The sequence below is a fragment of the Phalangium opilio genome, unplaced genomic scaffold (assembly GCF_054372755.1).
Source record: "Phalangium opilio isolate 3A_F unplaced genomic scaffold, DU_Popi_V2 ptg000011l_1, whole genome shotgun sequence".
NCBI lineage: Eukaryota > Metazoa > Arthropoda > Arachnida > Opiliones > Phalangiidae > Phalangium > Phalangium opilio.
Window position 1 is genome coordinate 1,833,396 of NW_028324147.1, and position 20,394 is coordinate 1,853,789.

General features: G+C 33.5%; 6 protein-coding genes across 6 annotated transcripts; 4 read left to right on the forward strand and 2 right to left on the reverse strand.

Annotated features, from left to right (window-relative positions):
- Positions 1-1,701: 1,701 nt before the first annotated feature.
- Positions 1,702-3,712, reverse strand: Alg3 (Alg3, alpha-1,3- mannosyltransferase). Its single transcript, XM_089857798.1, has 7 exons — positions 3,451-3,712; positions 3,135-3,382; positions 2,773-3,054; positions 2,505-2,707; positions 2,358-2,419; positions 2,136-2,271; positions 1,702-2,061 (listed from the first exon to the last, which is right to left on the reverse strand). The coding sequence occupies exons 1-7, from the start codon at positions 3,668-3,670 to the stop codon at positions 1,905-1,907; spliced, it is 1,308 nt and encodes a 435-aa protein (XP_089713924.1). The 5' UTR covers positions 3,671-3,712; the 3' UTR covers positions 1,702-1,904.
- A 100-nt stretch (positions 3,713-3,812) lies between these two features.
- beta'COP (coatomer subunit beta') lies at positions 3,813-7,930 on the forward strand. Its single transcript, XM_089857797.1, has 13 exons — positions 3,813-3,978; positions 4,136-4,273; positions 4,348-4,434; positions 4,500-4,626; positions 4,691-4,839; positions 4,900-5,046; positions 5,112-5,354; positions 5,423-6,204; positions 6,404-6,722; positions 6,783-6,997; positions 7,059-7,332; positions 7,391-7,684; positions 7,763-7,930. The coding sequence occupies exons 1-13, from the start codon at positions 3,976-3,978 to the stop codon at positions 7,799-7,801; spliced, it is 2,817 nt and encodes a 938-aa protein (XP_089713923.1). The 5' UTR covers positions 3,813-3,975; the 3' UTR covers positions 7,802-7,930.
- A 311-nt stretch (positions 7,931-8,241) lies between these two features.
- rngo (DNA damage inducible 1 homolog rngo) lies at positions 8,242-10,445 on the forward strand. Its single transcript, XM_089857799.1, has 7 exons — positions 8,242-8,676; positions 8,734-8,877; positions 8,973-9,099; positions 9,163-9,419; positions 9,487-9,590; positions 9,667-9,835; positions 10,081-10,445. Exons 1-7 carry the CDS (start codon positions 8,364-8,366, stop codon positions 10,233-10,235), a joined length of 1,269 nt encoding a protein of 422 aa, XP_089713925.1. The 5' UTR covers positions 8,242-8,363; the 3' UTR covers positions 10,236-10,445.
- A 22-nt stretch (positions 10,446-10,467) lies between these two features.
- On the reverse strand, positions 10,468-13,084 carry cpb (F-actin-capping protein subunit beta). The gene is made up of 5 exons (XM_089857801.1): positions 12,925-13,084; positions 12,651-12,740; positions 12,198-12,575; positions 11,942-12,124; positions 10,468-11,418 (listed from the first exon to the last, which is right to left on the reverse strand). Exons 1-5 carry the CDS (start codon positions 12,925-12,927, stop codon positions 11,245-11,247), a joined length of 828 nt encoding a protein of 275 aa, XP_089713927.1. The 5' UTR covers positions 12,928-13,084; the 3' UTR covers positions 10,468-11,244.
- Positions 13,085-13,423: 339 nt separating this feature from the next.
- Positions 13,424-15,906, forward strand: LOC149709787 (solute carrier family 35 member E2A-like). The gene is made up of 7 exons (XM_089857800.1): positions 13,424-13,582; positions 13,782-14,069; positions 14,143-14,278; positions 14,343-14,591; positions 14,665-14,718; positions 15,192-15,395; positions 15,473-15,906. The coding sequence occupies exons 2-7, from the start codon at positions 13,811-13,813 to the stop codon at positions 15,663-15,665; spliced, it is 1,095 nt and encodes a 364-aa protein (XP_089713926.1). The 5' UTR covers positions 13,424-13,582; positions 13,782-13,810; the 3' UTR covers positions 15,666-15,906.
- A 544-nt stretch (positions 15,907-16,450) lies between these two features.
- On the forward strand, positions 16,451-20,325 carry LOC149709788 (uncharacterized). The gene is made up of 16 exons (XM_089857812.1): positions 16,451-16,647; positions 16,810-17,065; positions 17,131-17,227; positions 17,305-17,415; positions 17,490-17,659; positions 17,725-17,843; positions 17,906-18,300; positions 18,365-18,494; positions 18,619-18,703; positions 18,876-18,908; positions 18,977-19,070; positions 19,157-19,299; positions 19,370-19,573; positions 19,681-19,839; positions 19,922-20,017; positions 20,082-20,325. The coding sequence occupies exons 1-16, from the start codon at positions 16,565-16,567 to the stop codon at positions 20,142-20,144; spliced, it is 2,238 nt and encodes a 745-aa protein (XP_089713938.1). The 5' UTR covers positions 16,451-16,564; the 3' UTR covers positions 20,145-20,325.
- The last annotated feature ends 69 nt before the right edge of the window (positions 20,326-20,394 follow it).

Here is a 20,394-nt window from a genome sequence, read left to right on the forward strand (position 1 = left end):
GTTATTCTTGGAATTTTAAAGCCAAAGACTAAATAAGAAGATGGACTGCAAAATTAACAGAGTGTAGTGAATTCTCGAACTAGCTCTCAGACTCAGTAGCATTACGAAGCAGACATACTTATGGAACATATCTTATAAACTTATGCTTTCCCCCATAGTTGTTTACGCGATTCGTGGAAATAATCAATGGAATTTGATTAGAAACAAAATTCTGTCTATTTTTCGTCTTTTAAATCTACATTGTTTTGCGCTGTTTGGAATTAGAGCAATATTCTTTCAGATACCCAAAGGAGCTAGCTCTACGTTTACAATGAGCTATTTTAGTTTGAATCTCTTAAGAGAGAGAGAGAGAAGGTCCCAAGAAATATACAGTTAAGAAAAGTTATTACTCATTGGAGAATGCTCTAGCTTAATGAAGAAGGAAAAATAGAGTGGACCTTTAGCTATCTTAGTATACCGTTGAAAGTAAGGCTTCTATACCCCCCCATGCAACTACTGATAAACTCCAAAATCTTGTTAGCCTAAGTAGAAAGACAAGAGCCTAGTCTGGGAAAAACGATTTTCCTACCAAGATTTACAACCGAAATAAATCGAATCTGTTAACGTACTTCTTTTTAATGTCGCAATGACAGTAATTCCCCTTATTAGATAATGACATAAGTTTTCTAATGTCTAAAAGTGCCATCGAATTTGTCAAGTTTAAGATACTGTTGCTTGTATAGTTTATTTACTTCTTGTACTATCATTTCATAGCATAGAGTGCTTCAAGTGTTCATTCGTCTTACACTTGAAAATTAAAATTTTTCATGGCGCTAGTAAGTCTAGTTTTGGTTCCGGTTTAATTTACAAAAATTACGGGGAACCGGAAGTACGATCTTGGAAGTAAAAATGATTATTTCTACTTCCGGAAGATAGTACTTGTCCCAATGTCAAAAATCTTCCCTTCTAATGAAGATCCTAGAGATCTTAGTGGTCCAAGTCAAATACTAGAATCCCGAGATCTCTTTGTTTGCTTTCCCGCAAAGCTCTAAAATCTTGACAAGTAATAAACCTTGTTTTCTCTCTCTCACTCCTATCCCAAGATTTTTATCCCGGATAATGATCGGCCGGCCGAAGGCTTTTAACCCATTTTATAGAGTTTTCTGAGACTCAAACTGCCCAGGCTAAAATTGGGATAGTATACTATATCTTCCAAGTTCCAAAAGTTACAGTATCTTTTAAAGAGAGTAGCTTTATTTACTTCTGATAGTATAGGGGTAAAAGGGTTCCACAATGTATATTTTAAAGCCAGAGTTAGGGTTAGAATAGATCTTTGAAATATAACACGAGAAAACCATTCACAATTTTAATTTCATATTCAAAATAGGCTTAATGCTTGGTACAAGCGTTCAAGAAATTTGGCAATTCTCGACCCTCTGATTTTTATAACCGCTGGTATTTGGTATCTTTGAATAGATTAGAAACTTATCTATAATATCCTATTAGCATTTTCACGTATCTTTTCTTGAACAAGAGTTAGGCCTATACGGTTCCAAAGTTGTTTAAACGCGCTCATAGCGTAACCCGCCCCTGTAAGTTGGCTTCTCCCTGAACACGGATGTACTGCGGGTAAAACATTTCTACAGGCGCTCGTAGAATTAACGTGGGAAGGTTTGCCCCTGTAAGATATCTTTCCCTAACGACAAATAATATTAAAACACATTTTTTTTTCAAACATTCAGTTTTAATTCAACACACTTTTTTTTAATATAAAACATTTCCATTAACATTTCATCCGTATTTTTCTTTTTGTTTTTTTTTCAAAAAATCTTTTAAACATTCCATATAAAGTTACTTTTTTTTATAAACATCGTTTTATTAAAGTTTTAATTAATTATATTTTAATGCCATATTTAAATAAAAAATTAGGCACTTTTCTTATTAGTTTCATAGTTTTGGGAAGGTTGATTACGATAGAGATTGTAAAGTAGGATAGAATGACAAAGATGTAATAAAGCACTGCTCCAAATTGTCGATGGATAAGTATTCCATGATAATTCTATCAAACCCAAAATACAGAACCTGCATGATAATTATAAATTATATTTAATTTTTTTTTAAATACCACTAAATAAGTTAAGTTAATTTAACGTTACTTAGTGGTAAGGGACAGTTGAGTTGACCAGATCAAATAGGATAAAGTGTGATAATACCAGATATAAAACTGGTAATGCAGAGATCGACTAAATGCAATGCCAATAAGATTTGCAGTAAATAATGGCATTAATATTTCTGTTTTAATTTAATTTAAGGAATTTATTTATTTATTTATTTAAGTACTTATTTAAATAAGTACTTAATTAATTTAAAAAGGATACGGTTGGCAGTTAGCTGATTATTTTGAGATGAATTTGAAAACCAACTTTTCAATTTCAATGACCTAAAAAAATTAAAAAATATTTTCTTATTCTTTATTTAATTTTTCACCTATTTTTTGTAATAAATTTTAATTTTAATTTAAGTACTTAGTCCATTTAAGTGAAAATATTATCAGGAACAATAAATGTAGGGCTAATAAGGCAATATGAAAATAACGATTGACAAAGATCTCCTCTGGTAGAAATCTCCAATTTACTGTCCATTGAAATAAGAAAACCCGTCCCAAATTGAAAGCCCTTGTGATATAAGCTACTGGATCATTTAATAGAAATGGTAGAGCTAATGCCACCTAATTAATTAATTAACACGAGTTATATTAATTACAACTTAATTTCTTTCTTAATTCAAATTTACTTGAATTATTCCGCAAAGTACAATGTGTTTAAGAGTTTTAGCAAAACCCTCCGCACTTAGAAGGATGAAATAAAGAGCGGGGGCGAATAATAGTATATTCATTTTAACAGAAACAGCTAAACTGTAAAGAGCGCATCCTATTCCCCATTTTTGGGATATAAAGCAATTAACGGCTGCTAATAAGATAAGCACAGCAATGGGGTCATTAAATAAACGTAAAACGAATATGGAATGAATTCTATACGAGGTGCAACACATTAAAATTAAACAATAAGGCGGAATCTGTAATATAAAATATGTGTTTTTAAGTAAATTTTGTCACTGGAGTAACGGAAAGAAAGAAATGGGGATCGAAGTTATACTTTTTTACTCTTTGAATATATCCTGAAAACCAAAATTATGGTTAGAATATAGAAAATGGCGAAGCAATATTGAGCTCTTAGTATGTTCGATCCATTTTGGGTTAGATAATAAAGGATTGTGAAGATATAAACGTGTCCCGCTGGATAAACTAATGGCCCAGTATCACCTTCCAAATTAGAGTAATTGAAAGTTCCATTTAAAACGCCACTGACTTGCTGCGTGTATGCTTTCCAATCTATTTCGGTGTCTGTATAAGATATTTATTAATGTAAAAAATAGGCTTAAATGGTGTACGTTACGTTTAATTTTAATTACATGGCACTTTTTTGATGATAAAAACATTCAGTACTATTTCGGCCAAGATTAAAAAAATTCCTACAAGCCATAGATGTTCCGTTTCGCATAGTAAATTACGGATTGAGTATTTCTTCCCTAAATAATTTAATTTCTTCCAATATAATTTCAAAGACTTTTTAATTTTGCCAAATTTTGTTGTTTTCGCCGCGGAAGATCCACGTTTTCCACCGGGAGCCATGTTTTTTTATTATTCCCAGAGTTACCAACGCTTTTAAGATAAGTTGACGCTTTCGTGGACGTTTTCTCTTATCTATCGTATAAGTTTGCCGGAAAAACCAACATATCCTCAAATCATTTATAGAACGCCGGGGGTCAAAAGGTCACTCGCTAGTGCAACGTCAGATCTGCCAACACAAGTTTGTCGGTAATCGGTGATGTCGTTTTTGGGATTAATCATTTAAATATTTTGCAATTAATTAAGCTATATAAATTGATAAAAATTGCCATTTTCGTTTAAGAAACGCTCAGCTTTATTGCGATAAAATGGTAAAAACCTTTTAAATATATTTTATGTTTAAAATATAGGGGAATCTGTCATTTTATCTTAAGCCTTGGTCAATTTTTTTTTATAAATTAGGGTTAAATATTTATTTAATTAACATTAAAAATAAATTAAATATTATTTGTTTAATATATATTATAGCCTCTCAAATTAGACGTGAAAAGAAAGCTACTAGCGCGATCCGATCGAGTAAAATGTGTGGATTTACATCCAACGGAGCCATGGATGTTGGCAAGTTTATACAATGGCAATATTCATGTTTGGAATCACGAATCACAGGTTTTTATTTTAATTTCGTATAACTATGAAATATAAATGAACAATATATAACAATATATTTTAAATCTAACTAGCAATTAGTTAAAACCTTTGAAGTATGTGATTTACCAGTGAGAGCAGCCAAGTTCGTTCCCAGAAAGAATTGGGTTATATCTGGCTCTGTAAGGCTGCCTTTTATTAATAATTAAAGATGGTAAAGAAGCGTACTAAATTGAGCTTATTGCAGGATGATATGCAAATTAGGGTCTTTAACTACAATACATTAGAAAGGGTTCATGTATTTGAAGCTCATTCTGATTACATCCGATCTATAGCTATCCATCCTACCCAACCTTTCATTTTAACCTCTAGTGGTAAATTTGAACCCTTAATTGAATGGTTTTTCCCTTTAATTTGACCCTAATTTAAATTTAAAAGATGATATGTTGATTAAATTATGGAACTGGGAACGTCAATGGGTTTGCAGTCAGGTTTTTGATGGTCACACCCATTATGTCATGCAAATCATTATTAATCCTAAAGACAACAATACTTTTGCAAGTGCATCTTTAGACAGGACAGTCAAGGTATTAATTAATCTTACTTAAACATAATTAAAAGTTCTTAAGCTTATTTATACACATTAGGTTTGGCAACTGGGTTCAAGTAGTCCCAATTTTACATTGGATGGTCATGAAAAAGGAGTCAACTGTGTTGATTATTATCATGGTGGGGAAAAGCCTTACCTGATATCAGGGGCTGATGATAGGCTTGTTAAAATATGGGACTATCAAGTAATGATTTAGATTGCTAGCCAATATAGCAATTAGTGTTAATTAATTAATTATTTAATTTTCAGAACAAAACTTGCGTTCAAACCCTGGAAGGTCATGCTCAGAACATTTCTTCAGTGACCTTTCATCCGGAATTGCCAATTATTATGACAGGATCCGAGGATGGAACTGTCAAAATTTGGCACGCTAACACTTATCGCTTAGAAAGTACCTTGAATTATGGATTGGAAAGAGTTTGGACCATTTCCTGTTTGAAAGGATCCAATAATATAGCATTAGGATATGACGAGGGCAGCATTATCATTAAGGTTTTGGTTTAATTAACTTTGCAATTAGACTTTTTTAACTTAATTAATTAATTTTCATTGTTCCATAGTTGGGTAGGGAAGAACCGGCAATGTCAATGGATGTTTTGGGAAAGATAATTTGGGCCAAACATTCTGAAATTCAACAAGCGAATTTAAAGGCCATGTCCGATGCTGATATCAAAGACGGAGAACGGCTTCCTTTACAAGTTAAAGATATGGGAAGCTGTGAAATATATCCTCAAACAATTTCCCATAATCCCAATGGAAGATTTGTCGTTGTTTGCGGAGATGGAGAATATATCATCTACACCGCTATGGCTTTGAGAAACAAGAGTTTTGGTTCAGCCCAAGAATTTGTTTGGGCTCTTGATTCCTCGGAATACGCTGTTCGAGAAAATGGAACTTCCATTAAAATCTTTAAGAATTTTAAGGAGAAGAAAGCTTTCAAACCAGAATTTGGAGCTGAAAGTATTTACGGTGGCTTCATGTTAGGGGTCAAGTCAGTTAGTGGATTAGCCTTTTACGAATGGGACACTTTGGAGTTAGTTCGGAGGATAGATATCACCCCCAAGAATGTATTTTGGTCCGAGAATGGGGAATTGGCTTGTATTTCCACCGAGGATTCTTTCTATATTTTGAAATATTCGGCCGAAGCTGTTGCTAAAAGCAAAGAATCAAAGGAAGGTATAACTGAAGATGGAATTGAAGAGTCCTTTGATGTTTTGGGGGAAGTTCAGGAAAGTGTCAAAACTGGACTTTGGATTGGGGACTGCTTTATTTATACCAATAGCGTCAATCGCTTAAATTATTATGTTGGTGGAGAGATAGTTACCATCGCCCATCTTGATAGGTAAAAGAATTAGTTTCTAAGCCTTAGCTTGGCTAGTTTTTAAGCCTTGGCTAGTTTTTAAGCCTTGGCTAGTTTTTAAGCCTTGGCTAGTTTTTAAGCCTTTGCTTGGCTTTTTAAGCCTTTGCTTGGCTAGTTTTTAAGCCTTGGCTTGGCTTTTAAGCCTTTGCTTGTCTAATTTTAAGCCTTGTTCAATCTACAGAACTATGTACCTTTTGGGCTACATTCCAAAAGATAATCGTTTGTATTTGGGTGACAAAGAAATGAATATCGTCTCCTATTCTTTGTTACTTTCGGTCCTGGAATATCAAACTGCTGTTATGAGACGCGACTTTGAAACAGCCGATAAAGTCTTGCCAACCATTCCCAAGGAACAAAGAACTAGAGTGGCTCATTTTCTTGAGAAACAGGGCTTTAAAGCTCAAGCTTTAGCCGTTTCTACTGATCCCGAACACAGATTTGAATTATCATTGCAATTGGGTGATTTGAAAACCGCCTATCAGTTGGCCCAAGAAGCCCAGGTATAAAATAAAGTACTTGGAGATGATTGGACCTTTTTCTAAACGTGTTTTTAACGTCAGACTGAACAAAAATGGAAACAATTAGCCGAATTAGCTATGTCACGTTGCGAATTTCAATTGGCGCAAGAATGTCTACATAATGCCCAGGATTTTGGTGGTTTGTTACTTCTGGCTACTTCTTCGGGTGACGCGGCCATGGTTGAAAGATTGGGACAAAGCGCGGAAGCCAGTGGGAAGAATAACGTTTCATTTTTGTCCTATTTCCTTCTTGGACAGTAGGTTTCCAGTTCAAAGTTGATTAGGGCAAAGAATTTTTGTAAACTCATTTCTATTTAGGTCAGAAAAGGCTTTAGAGGTTTTAATAAACACTGGACGCATTCCCGAAGCTGCCTTTTTCGCGCGAACTTATCTGCCCAGTCAAGTTTCCAGGATAGTCAAACTTTGGAAGAGTAACGTGGCAAAGGTCAATGAAAAAACGGCCCAAGCTTTGGCTGATCCTGAAGAATATGATAATTTATTTCCTGGAATGAGCGAAGCTATCAAAACTGAGCAGTATTTGAAGGCTGAAAGAAGGAAAAAACTGCCAGCTAATAAATACCCCGAAGTTCACGTAAGTATTAGAGTTAGTTAGAGAACCAAATAGGCTTAGTTTAAACCAATTTTTATAGGCGAATCATGAAAGAAACCCCATTGAAGAGATGAAAAACGCTGAGGCGTCAAATGAATTTAAATTCGTATCTGATGAAGATGATTCCGCGGAATTTGTACCAGCCCCATCTTCAGTTCCAACTCTACAGAGTGCTCCCTTGATTCCCGAAATTAGAGAAGCGGCGGCGCTAGTTGTGTCGGCAACACCCGCGGAGAAGGATGAAGAATTAACCAGTGCTGAAGCTGCAAATTTGGAAGCGGAATTGGAGTTAGAAATGAACAGTATGGCCTTTGATGATAACATAGATATATCGGTAATTATGTTTGATAAGATTAGTTTGTCTTTAATTTTAGGCTAAATGTAAATTTTTCTTTATATTTTTTCTTTGCAGGAATTAAATTTGGATGAGGATTTATTGAGTGATGATTAATGTTGTTTTTTTTACCATGAATTATATTTTCCATTTTTTAAGTTAATCGTAAAACTATATGATAAATGTCTTTGAGGAAGTGGCTAAAATGTTGTAAGAAATTAAATAAAGAATTAAGATTTATGAAAATATTCTTAGTGAAAAATTCAATATATCTTGGTTTTAGATCAATTTTCAGTACATTCCTCGATTCCCGCTTGCTGATTGGCTTATATTCATGATTCGTGGACCATTTCCCATGTGTCATAACGAAAGTAGCTCTTTCAACCAATCAAATGATTTAACCAAAATATAAGTCATTTCCGGACTGTACATAAGCAGTAATGACTGCGTTCTGTGACATTAAACAAAGAACCTGGTTTATTTAAATATATAGAACCGGTTGGTTACGATATAAGTCACTGAACGCACCGAAAATATTTTATGTATAAATAGCTGTCTGCTTAAAGAGCGGCCATTTTGGAATTCAAACGAGTCTCGTTTAGAGTAGCTGAGTCACGTTTCTTTCCTAACTTCATCCAGTGTTTATTGTAGTTTTATTTTAGTTTTAAATAAATTAAAAATGAAAGTCTCAATAACAACTTTAGCCGATGATATTCATACGTTAGAAATCAGCCCTGAAATTGAGCTGGAAAATTTTAAAGCATTTTGCGAGATAGAAACGGGTATCCCAGTGGCAGAAATCGTTGTTATGCACGAAGGCCGTCCATTGCTCGAAGATCACAGAGGTTTAAATAGTTACGGTATTAAAGAAGGTGATGTCCTCCTGGTCCAGAGAATAGTCCCTAATAGACCAGCTTCCCAAAGCAACGCGCCATTTGCTATTGATTTTGGAAGCATCGCTATACCTGGAGCTTCAACATCAGTGCCGCGATGTAAATAAACAGGCGTGACTAAGGTATTTTTGTAGGATATAATTGTGTTTCTTTCAGCTCCTGGTCCCGCCTCACCTTCCAGCGGGAATTCAGATGACCCTGAGTTCATCCGCAACATGTTTCTCACAAATCCCGAACAGTTGGCACTTCTAAAGCACAATAACCCTAAATTGGCAGATGCTTTACTTAGTGAAGATAAAAGTAACGTTGACGCATTAGAGTTTAATAGATTAATATTGGGGAAGGAAAGAGAAGATAGTAGGCCTAAATAGGTCAAATTATGTACCCCAAAACAGACAAATTTGTTCAGTTACTCAAAGAGCAGCAAAAAGAGAGAATTGATAAGGAAAGAATGCGAATTCGTATTATGAATGCTGACCCTTTTGATTTAGAAGCTCAAAGATTAATAGCCGAAGAAATAAAGTATATTTATGACCTTGAGGTTAAGAGTTAGGTCAAGTTTGACAGAATGTCTATTCTGTGTAGACAAAGTAACATAGACTCAAATATGGAGGCTGCTATGGAATATCACCCTGAAAGCTTTGGCCAAGTGGTCATGCTCTATATAAACTGCAGGGTTAATGGCCATGACGTTAAAGCTTTTATCGACTCGGGTGCTCAAACAACAATTATGAGTCAGGCTTGCGCGGAACGTTGCAATATTATGAGATTAGTAGATGGACGGTGGGCTGGAATTGCTAAAGGAGTTGGAACTCAAAGGATAATTGGACGGGCTCATTTAGGTACAATGCCCAGTTTGAATCAATAAACGCGAAACGTTTAATTTAACCGGAGTTTCTTGGAATTTAGTGCAAATTCAAATTGGCAATGACTTCTTAACAACCTCATTTTCGATTCTCGAAGACCAACCTATGGATATGTTATTGGGGCTAGATATGCTTAAAAGGCATCAAGTAAATTGACCGCCCCCTAATATTTTCATCTCTAGTTTAAAATTAATTTTATTAAGTTTAATTTGGGGGTATTCAGTGTGTCATTGATTTGAAGAGGAATACACTCTCAATTGGTACAACCGGAACTGAAACTTATTTCTTGGCGGAAAGTGAACTTCCAGAATGCGCTAGGCTCCAATTCCCCTCTAGTAGCCTTCAAGAAGATCAGCAACTCGCGGAGGCTCTCAATAAATCCTCGCAAGAAGGTTGTTTCATGAACTTAAGGGAAAAGTTCAGATAGCGTAACATTAAACCTCAAAAGAATGGCGCCATAAGCCATTGGTTTAGTAGTGGCGTCTGCTAAATCGAACCACTTATGCGCGTGATCGAGTGGGCTATGCCCTAACTTACCCAGGGCTGGAAATAAGAAAAATTATGTTATTTGAACTTTTCCTTTTCAATCAATCAAAAGTTATTCAAAGAAGTAACCAACTGTTACTTGATATTTTAGCTTCCTCATCCAGTTCCGTTAATGAAGAATCAGTTCAAAAACTGATTTCTATGGGTTTTCGCCGCGAACAAGTGGTAGCGGAACTTCAATCCTGTAATGGCGATCTTAACAAAGCAACCCTAGCCTTATTAGCAAAATCTCTTAGACTTCCATGACCTAAAAACTGAGTCTTTTCCCCTTTAACCCATTTTGCCTTTTTTCTCATCTGTTAATTAATTTGACGAAAGTTATTATTTTTCTAAAGCCCAAAAAACAAACAAACAAACAAACAAACAAGATATTCATTTCATTGAAAACTGAAACATTTTTTCACGCTACAAATTTATGAAAATATAAATTAAACCTTGAAAAAAAAAAAAAAAAAACAATAAGTGTTGGTTTGAACTATTAACTTTTACCATTAGAATCTTTTAATTTCATCATCAAATTTAATTAATACAGATAACCAGTTCTTTTTTTCTTTTCTTAAGGATAATGCAGTGATTCTTACATCATTTTCATCTACCGCCCTTAATCCTCTCTGTCTTAAATTAATTTACTTCATTTTTTTTTTATTTAAAGTAAAAACTTAAGAAGTTTTTTCATTTAATTAATTAATTAATAACTCTTGATAAATTTACACAATTTTTTTTTTATCAAAAAATGAACGCCACGTTTAAAAATTTATCGGAAATAACAATTTATTATTATTAGGTTTGTGGTTGGTTTATTAGGGTATTCTTTAAAAAAAAATGAAAAACTATTACTAACTTAGCGTAAAATCCCATTATTAATTATTTAAATCAACTGAAAGCGTTTGAAGCTTTTTTATTTTATTTCTAAAGCACCTTTAATCATCATTAAACAAAACATTAATTAATAATTAACCCCCGGAACAAATGGACCAAAAGAATGGAGAAGAAACAATTATTATTATTATTGGCTATTGATCATCGTAACTAAGCCATAATTTGGATTATCAAGTACAAGTATGTCTAAAATATAATTTCGGTATTGTTTTGTTGTTTCTGGTGTGGAAAGTTGTTGTTATTGTTATTATTTGACCAGATAAGATTCTAGGACACAGCTTTGTTACTTTTTCTTTTTCTCTTTTTTTTGTTTTTTTTTCTTTTGAAAATAGGCTTAGTATAGGAATATTTTTTTTTTAAACGTCCATTTTTTTATTTAATTTTCGCTCTTGGCATTACGTTTTTGAAGAGCCTGAGCTAAATCATTCCTGAGTGCTGTTTGTTGACGTTGGTCCGACAATGATTGGACTGATCTTAAACCATTGACAATATCCTTAGTTTTTCCAAAATAGATTTCATTCAAAGTGTTTCTTATTTTGTTTTCCATGTCCTTGAAATGAAAAACAAAATAATTGTATTTAGTCTTGAATGTTTATGTCAAGGAGAGAAATAGGCGCCCTAACTGTGGAATGGCTTAGGTTGGGTGGGACGCCAAAAAATGGGGGAGGAATAGTCGGACTCAATTGTGATTGGTTTGCCTGTAGTCCTTCTTCAGGCTGGGAAATAAGGATATTTTTTAAACTAGTCCTTTGGACCAGTGACCCCCCTAGTGTCTGAAATCATTTACTGGTCTCCGGACTGGTCCCAGCCTTTGCTCTCCAATAGATTTGCAATTAATAAACTGGTCCCGAGGACCAGTAACCCCCACTTCTTGAATTAAAAAACTAGTCCAAGCAATTAATAAACTGGTTTTGGACCAGAGGACGTGTGCTATTTCCCAGCCTGGTCCTTCTTGACCAATTACAATTCAGTCCGCCTATTCCTCCCCCCATTTTTGGGGTCCCACCCAACCTAAGCCATTCCACAGTTAGCTCTCCTATTTCCCATCATCCTTGTCAAGTTGGTAGATGTACCTCGACCATTTTACCAATGTTGGCAATATGGGGGTTGTTTTCCCCAACTGTGGTATCAGTTTCAACTTGTCTGGTCAAACTACCACCCAAGTTCATTGTACCCGAACCTTCTTTGTTAGTTTGTAACCACAACATGGCAGTTGAAGTTAGTTTATAATGGGCACTTCTACCCGTAGATTTTTCCTAAAATGTCATTTTTTTGAGTAGATTTTGTTAGAAACTTTTACCAAATATCCATGAATTGACTTTTGGGTACCTGAACTTCAACTACGTGTATGGAATCCCAACATCCTTTAATTTTTTTGGACCCATCCCCCGCCTTTTTAATGAGAATAACTCCGGCAAAGCCGTGATCTAGGTCCCATAAATATACGGAAGAAACTCCGCCCTCAAAATACATTTCTCTGTATTGATCAAAGGCTTGATTGGCATCAATTTCAAGTTTTCTTAGCCTTTCCGAAGGCATGGCACCATCTTCTAAAGCTGGATCATAGGTATTGCTCCATGGAGATCTATAAGAGTCTCCGTCTCTGTTATAATCACATAACAAATAATCTTTTCCCACAGTTTTATCCCTAGCTATTTTTAAAGGTTGGTCAACGGAGGATAATAAATCTTCGCATAAACTTGGAACCTAAAAGAAATGATTTTTATATTCCCCTATTCCAAAGCCCGCTTGAGGAATGATAGTCAGGGAGTGTTCGTTTACCAAATCAATCAAGTCACTCAAGTTTTTCTCTATTTGTTGGGGCGGTAACCTTCTCATAAGATCTAAAGCTGAATCAAGTTGTTGATCCATCTATAATAAAAATTAAGTATGTTTTAAATGTAATTTATTTTGTTTTTCCCAAAGAATTTCGTTTTTTATCTCTTTAAAAAAAAATGGTACTTCAAAAGCCAAGCCTTGTCAGAAAACTTTTAGACAAGGCTTAAGAAATGTCTTTAATATTACCCTTTTTGAGGGTTAATGCATTTATACTTACCATTTTGAATAATTTATATTAAAATTCCTAATATAATTTTTAGTTTAAATTTAATTAATAACTACGCAATATTAAATTAAACAAAGATTCGTAAACCGATGACAGGGAGGAATTCCAAATGATTGACAGGAAACTAGCAGACGTCTTTTATGGGCGTCTCTCGGCCAGGGCCAGAAATAAGCGCAATTTTTAAAAACTGGATCAACTGGACACATGTTCTGTAACATGCTCTCTGCCAGTCTGGGAAATAGCACACTTCCTCTCTGGTCCAAAACCAGTTTATTAATTTCTTGGACTAGTTTTTTAATTCAAAAAGTGGGGCTTACTGGTCCTTGGGACCAGTTTATTAATTGCAAATCTATAGGAGAACAAAGGCTGGGACCACTCCGGAGACCAGTTTATTATTTAAGACACTAGGGAGTCACTGGTCCCAAGGACTAGTTTAAAAATTATCCTTATTTCCCAGACTGGTCACTGGTGGCAGTGAATCGAATTATCAGAAGACCAACTACCGTTATGATCAACTACTTCAAGTGATCAACCGTACACGAATCGAAGAATGACGTTTCGCCGGTTTTAGTAACAGTATACTTATTTGTGTTTTACAGCAAGAAAATAGAGGATTCTCCAGTATTATCAGCAGTTACCACAGATTTAGGTAATACAATCTATTTAAAAAAATCTATTAAATTTGCTTGCAATGTAAACCTTGATAAACTCACTTTTCGCTAAGCCTTGGCCATTTGTATGTTAAAATATGCATTGTCCTGTCAATTGTTCCGTAAAAGGAAACCTTGAAATTACCACCTGCACCAAAATATCCGAGTCACGAGTAATAAACCTCTACTACGTTTCAGAATGACGATAGTTAGGAATTAACTATGCCATGGATGTATCAATTACTGATAGAGCCCACCATAAAAGCCAAAAGGGGTTTCAGGAAATGGCCGAGAACGGAGGGGCCATTAGAAGAATATCAGAATCATCATTTGAAGAAAAGGATTCTTTGAAAGAGGATTTTCGTAAAGGATTGGTGTCCCTAAGAGCGTTTGGTTTCCTATCATTCTGGTATTTCTTCAGTTTCACCACTTTGTTTCTTAACAAATACATTTTATCCTATTGTCACGGAGATCCTACAGTTTTAGGTAATACAAATAGATCTTTTTAAAAGGGTGTACAGAACTTAAAAGACTTTAATAAACTTCCCCCGTATTTCAGCATCGTTTCAGATGTTATTGTGTGGGATATGTGGGTACGCTCAAAAACAATATCCCTGTGGTTTATATAGAAAAGTTCATAGAGATACGAGACCACCTAGTTTTTTTAGAAATATTTTACTAGTTGGAAGCTTAAGGTACATTTTACACAACTTCTTGAAGGTTTCTGTCCCAATTTAATTCATTTAATTGTTATTATAGATTTTCTACAGTTATTTTGGGTTTAATAGCCTTATGGTATGTTCCGGTATCATTTGCTGAGACTGTAAAGAGTTCAGCACCAGTTTTTACCGTTGTGATAGCTTGGCTAGTTCTTGGAGAATATACTTCATGGATAGTCAATATATCCCTTATTCCAGTTATGGGAGGTTTAGCTCTCTGCAGTGCCAATGAATTACATTTTAATACTAAAGGTTTTTTAGCTGCATTAGCCACAAATATATCCGAATGGTAAACTGCAAATTCAATTTTTTTTTGGTTTTTTTCAAAAATTTTAATCTTTGGAGTTGTTATTTATTTTCAGTCTTCAAAATGTCTTTAGCAAAATGCTTCTCAGTGGAGAAATCTTTAAATTTACGTAAGATTTTTTAATTTTATTTACCCTAGACTAGAGTCGCTTTAGGAATGACCCCCAGAAAAACAAATATATAAATCCCCTCCCCCCATGGTTGCTGACACTTGTAGGGTTAGGCGCGTGATCGAGTGGGCCATGTCTCTCAGGGCTGGAAATAAGAAAAAATTATTATAGGACATGTGATCCTCCCCCACCCCCTTTGACTAAAATTTAAGTCATCTTCATAGTCAAGCTGTCAAAACCACTTATTTATTTGTCAAAATAATTAATTTTTTGGTCAAAATGTCCAGTGACCCCGTTAGTTTTTATAAATAAATATTATGGGACGTTTTACAATTTTATTTTACAATGTCCATTGTGTCATATGCTTATTTCCAGCCCTGCCTGGGTTGGCCTATAAAAACCTCTTTGTTATGGGGGTCGTTCATTAAATTCAAGTGTTTTTTAAAGTTAATTTTTTATTTATATTAAATTAGTTCGGCTGAACTTCAATTTTACACCAGTCTAAGCTCAGTTTTCCTGCAAATTCCAGTATGGTTTTGCTTAGTCGACTTCCAAATGTTGCGCGAAACTTTTAATTATAAGCTAATTTTGGCTTATATTCTTGGTGGTTTCTCTTTTCACTGCCAAAGTATTTCCGAGTATATGTTACTAAGTTACGTCTCTCCCGTAACCCATAGGTATTATTATCATTTATTGAAGTATTTAGGCCTAAAAAAACATTTTTAATCAAAATGAATTTTTTAATATTTTTCAGTGTTGCCAATACTTTCAAAAGAGCTTTGTTAATATGGTTATCTATTTTAACTTTTGGCAATCCAGTAACATTTTTGAGTGCAACGGGTACTGTCATCGTAATTCTAGGCGTTTTATTCTATAATAAGGCCAGTCAGTATTCAGCCACAGTCGCTGATAATATTCCTACAAAACACGGTGTACATAGTGTTTAAAAAATTAATTAGGAATGAAATTAAAAGAGAAAAAGAAAGGATATTTTATAAATTTGAATATAATCTTGCCTAAAACTATATTTTTGGCTCATTTATTTGGTGCTGGTCACCCTAAAAAAAAAACAACTTGAAAATTGGCATTATCTTGATCTACATCTTTTAACGTACATTAAACAAAACGTGTCCTATATTTATTTTAATTCACTTTGTTTGTGATAAATAAAATTTTTGCTAAAATTAATTTGGTAAATCATTTTTTCTTTTGGTTTTAATCAAAATAAAAAATAATTAAATATATAAAAAATAATTAAATATTTTTTAAGTTTTCTAGTTGGTCATACGGTTTTTCGGCTCTACGAATAGTTGGTCATACAGTGTTTCGGCCCTACGAATAGTTGGTCATACGGTTTTTCAGCTCTACGAATAGTTGGTCATACGGTTTTTTCGGCTCTACGAATAGTTGGTCATACGGTGTTTCGGCTTTACGAATAGTTGGTCATACGGTATTTCGGCTCTACGAATAGTTGGTCATACGGTTTTTCGGCTCTTCGAGTAGTTGGTCATACGGTTTTTCAGCTCTACGAATAGTTGGTCATACGGTGTTTCGGCTCTACGAATAGTTGGTCATACGGTGTTTCGGCTCTACGAATAGTTGGTCATACGGTTTTTCGGCTCTACGAATAGTTGGTCATACGGTTTTTCGGCTCTACGAATAGTTGGTCATACGGTTTTTCGGCTCTACGAATAGTTGGACTTATGATTGTCTATCCTAACGGGGTTCTTCTTCTTCTTGACTAGATTGATGTTGACTCTGCTTCCAGTTTTTCGCGGCACCGATGATACGAAAGTTATTCCGGCTTAATTATTCTATAAAATGTGGATTATAGTATAAAATATAAATGAACTACGTAGCGGAAGTATTTAAAAGACTTAATAATTCGAATAAAACTGCAAATGTTTCATCAAAAAGAAAGTTTGATAGGTAAGAAGATTTTTAATCTACTAAGCCTTGGCTTTCGGAATATAAACATTAACACTAGACTGTAAGGCATGAGATGCGTCGATGATTTTTATAATTAAATGCCTGTTAATTAGTTAACATAGTCACTACAAATTAGAGCTTGGTTTATTTATGTTCTAATAGTATGGATCAAGTAGATAATCAAGATGACGGGGTAGCCTTTATGGGAAGTGCGCCAAAGAAACTTAAAAAGCAACACAAAACTGTTGAAGAACGTAGTAAACCAACTTGGAGCTACATAACTGACTGGTTTAGCAATAAGATTCCCGTTTTCGTAAGAAGGGCAGCTGAGCGTGCCATCAAACCGCAACCAGTAATGACTCAAAGGAGGAGTACTTTTAGTCGACAGAGACCTGAAATAGAAATGAGTAGACCCAAGGTAAATAAATACCCTTTTTAAAATCAAGATTATGGCTAGATTTGGTTTTAAATTTGGATTCACAGAGATGGAGAGTGGCTAGCTTGAATACTGATACATCATCTCAATTCAATTATGGACATAGAGATCCCTTACACAATAATGATAACCAGAATGAAGTTTGTAAGTTAAGAATATCTTTAAAAAGTGTTTTAATTTTTAATTTTTAATTATTGTTTATTAATTATTATGTTTTGTAGATAATCCATTTGCTAGTGATTTAAAAACAACCTCTAAATATTCAACACAACTACAAATTCCACTTATTGACATAGGTGGAAGTGATGATGAAAATAACTCTGATGTTATTTGTATGTTTTTATTTTAGCATATGATCGTGTTTTTTATTTGCTTGTTTAACAAAAGTTAATATTTTTTCTTTAAGATGAACCTATAGATAAAAAACTCAGTTCTAAGAGTAATAAGTCTACGGATAGTCATTTCTTATCACTTTCCAAAGGAAATTCATCCAGAGTAGAGAAGAAACGTAAAAGGAGTGTAATGAAAAGCAAATTCAGGAAATTTCCTCAATCAAGTCCAAATTCATCCGCTAATGTATTTTATCCTTAATTCTTACTCTTAATTACAGTAATTAATATAATTTAAATCTTTAAATTTAGCAATCACATAGATTTATGACTAAAGAACAATACCAAATGCTTTTAAAAAGTCAATCTAACGGTGAACACTACCCTGATGAAGATCCAGGATTAAATAGTGTTTCTGTTGAAACTCAAACGTAATTTCCGTAATATAAACTCTTTTTTCTTGGATAAACACAGTAAAATTTACTTCTCGCAGGCTTCCTAGGAAACCTCAAGCCTTTTTCAAAGTGAATCTGACGGATAGGGCCAAGTTAAATGAAATCAAAAGCAACATTGAGAAAAATAGAGAGATACAAATACAAATGTCTCCTTGGGATGTTAAGCAACGTCAAAATGAGGGATTATTCAAAGTACCCGTTTCCAAGGTTCCCGTTCTAAACAAGAGTGATTTTGATACAAAGAAAAAAAATTATGGACATACAACGACCTTGAACTCCTCCTTCCGGTCAAAATCTACCAAAGAGGAACCAGATTTTTCACAGAGTTTTAAAAAACAGAGGGATATAAGTATTACTCCAACTTTTCAACCAACAACTTCCAAATTTGTTCCATCAAATCACTCAGATTCTGATATTGATAAACGTATTGGAAGTAAGCTTATCATTAATATTAGGTTTTAGTTTATTTCTAATTAATTATGGAATCTTAATTAAAGGACGAAGTGAAGGTTACGCCTCTTCTTCATCTTCAACATTTCTTTACAAACCATCCATTCAAAGAAGTCAGAGTTTTAGACTGCACCGTCTTGAAAGTGATTTGTTCAGTGAAGAATGGCTGAAATCTTTGTAAGTAATTATTGACACTCACTAACCCTTAGCACCGTCCACTATTCACATGCACCATAATAATCCCTATTAATAATAAATAGTTTCATGCAAAGTTAAATTTTATATTATTTTTATTAATTAGGAAACACAATGTTGAAAAATCAAAGAAAACCACATCGGAGAAAGTGGAAGATGAAGAGAAAAGATACCAAGCATTACAGAAAGAGGTGAAATAAATTATTTAAAATTATTAATTATTCATTTAAAATAATTAAATAAATTTATTAATTATTCATTTAAAATAATTAAATAAATTTATTAATTATTCATTTAAAATAATTAAATAAATTTACTAATTATTCATTTAAAATAATTAAATAAATTCATTTTTTATTATAGAAGGAGAAAAAGCTATTTGAGGCCAACAGAAAAGTAATTAAAACTTAAAATAAAACAATTAATTTAATATCTAAAACTAATTTAATTTATGAAAATTTCAGGCTGTAGAAAAAATTGAGAGTAAATTCTCCACTCTATATTTAAACAAATATGTTGATAATGAAATTGAAGAAGATGACGATTATCAACTTCCAAGTAAGTTAAAAAAAAGTCATCTTTTAGTCTTTGGGGGTTTATTTTCTTTACTAATTATTAATTAATAATTTTAATTAATCTTAAAGTACTTACACCTGACATGGAATCCGAGATTGACAGGGCCATGCAACCAAACCCAGCATCTGAAGTCTTAACTCAAGGGTTTGGAATTAATATAACCAGAAAGGATATTGAAACATTAGCCGGTCTTAATTGGCTAAATGATGAAGTAAATTTGTTGTGTCAGTTTTAAAAATGGACGGTTTAAAATAATGATAATAATCTTTTATTATAAACAGATTATCAATTTTTACACCAATATGTTGATGGAACGAGGGAAAGAAAAGAATTACCCATCGTGTTATTCCTTCAATACATTTTTCTATCCCAAACTTATTAGTTCTGGTCACGCTGCTTTGCGTAGATGGACGAGAAAAGTTGATATTTTCTCTTATGATCTTCTTTTGGTTCCTGTCCATCTGGGAATGCATTGGTGTTTAGCAGTATGTTCATACTATAATGTTTAAAAAATATAAATAGATATTATTTACTTTTTCTATATTGTTTAAATGAAATCAATTTAATGTAACTTCTTTTATTTTTATTTTAGGTAATAGATTTTCGTCATAAAAAGATCCAATACTACGACTCCATGGGAGGAATTAATAATGAATGTTTGAATGCGTTAAAAAATTATTTGGCAGAGGAAAGCAGAGATAAACGGAAAATTGAGTTCGATATGAGTGATTGGAAGCTGGAAGCAGTTAAAGTATTACATTATTTTTTATTTTTATATATTTCTTGCTATTTAATTTTGCAATTAATGTTAATCAACTCGCTGTTATTTCTAGAATATTCCACAACAGATGAATGGTAGTGATTGCGGAATGTTTACTTGCAAATTTGCGGAGTATATCACTCGCAATGCCAAAATAACTTTTACGCAAGTAAATAATAAAATTTTATTTACGACATTTAAATATTAAGTTATTAACATATTTTATTTTGCAGAGAAATATGCCATATTTTAGACGACGTATGGTGTTTGAAATAATAAAAAAAAAGTTGTTATGAACAACTTTTTTTGAAAAACATTGAAGTCGATACATTTTGGATAATTTTCTCATGTTTTCATCATCATACACGTACGTGGCTGTCGACCACTAAATTTCAAAAGATTATAATTTATTATTGGTGTAATACCGTTTAACAAACTTTCATTTGAAATAAACGATTTCGAAGTAATTTTTACTAAGCCTTGGTCATTAACTCAATTCTGTCAATGTGGCACCTCGCTGGCAGTCTGGCACTATGACTTTTAAAA

Bases quoted from the DNA above. Each gene is read 5' to 3' on its own strand.
- Alg3 (XM_089857798.1), bottom strand. From the start codon at position 3,670: ATGGCTCCCGGTGGAAAACGTGGATCTTCCGCGGCGAAAACAACAAAA. The intron at 2,708-2,772 runs GTAAATTTGAAT...TTAATTAATTAG, and splicing joins TACTTTGCGGAATAATTCAA to GTGGCATTAGCTCTACCATT. The intron at 2,420-2,504 runs GTACTTAAATTA...TAATTTTTTTAG, and splicing joins TTTTCACTTAAATGGACTAA to GTCATTGAAATTGAAAAGTT.
- beta'COP (XM_089857797.1), top strand. The intron at 7,333-7,390 runs GTAAGTATTAGA...CAATTTTTATAG, and splicing joins ATAAATACCCCGAAGTTCAC to GCGAATCATGAAAGAAACCC. The intron at 7,685-7,762 runs GTAATTATGTTT...TTTTCTTTGCAG, and splicing joins ATGATAACATAGATATATCG to GAATTAAATTTGGATGAGGA.
- rngo (XM_089857799.1), top strand. From the start codon at position 8,364: ATGAAAGTCTCAATAACAACTTTAGCCGATGATATTCATACGTTAGAA. The intron at 9,100-9,162 runs GTATATTTATGA...TATTCTGTGTAG, and splicing joins TTAATAGCCGAAGAAATAAA to ACAAAGTAACATAGACTCAA. The intron at 9,591-9,666 runs GTAAATTGACCG...GGGGGTATTCAG, and splicing joins ATATGCTTAAAAGGCATCAA to TGTGTCATTGATTTGAAGAG.
- cpb (XM_089857801.1), bottom strand. The intron at 12,125-12,197 runs GTACCCAAAAGT...ATGACATTTTAG, and splicing joins TACACGTAGTTGAAGTTCAG to GAAAAATCTACGGGTAGAAG. The intron at 11,419-11,941 runs GTACATCTACCA...TTTCATTTCAAG, and splicing joins ACATTGGTAAAATGGTCGAG to GACATGGAAAACAAAATAAG.
- LOC149709787 (XM_089857800.1), top strand. From the start codon at position 13,811: ATGGATGTATCAATTACTGATAGAGCCCACCATAAAAGCCAAAAGGGG. The intron at 14,719-15,191 runs GTAAGATTTTTT...ATATTAAATTAG, and splicing joins GGAGAAATCTTTAAATTTAC to TTCGGCTGAACTTCAATTTT. The intron at 15,396-15,472 runs GTATTATTATCA...AATATTTTTCAG, and splicing joins GTCTCTCCCGTAACCCATAG to TGTTGCCAATACTTTCAAAA.
- LOC149709788 (XM_089857812.1), top strand. From the start codon at position 16,565: ATGAACTACGTAGCGGAAGTATTTAAAAGACTTAATAATTCGAATAAA. The intron at 18,704-18,875 runs GTGAAATAAATT...TTTTTATTATAG, and splicing joins ACCAAGCATTACAGAAAGAG to AAGGAGAAAAAGCTATTTGA. The intron at 19,574-19,680 runs GTATGTTCATAC...TTTTTATTTTAG, and splicing joins GAATGCATTGGTGTTTAGCA to GTAATAGATTTTCGTCATAA.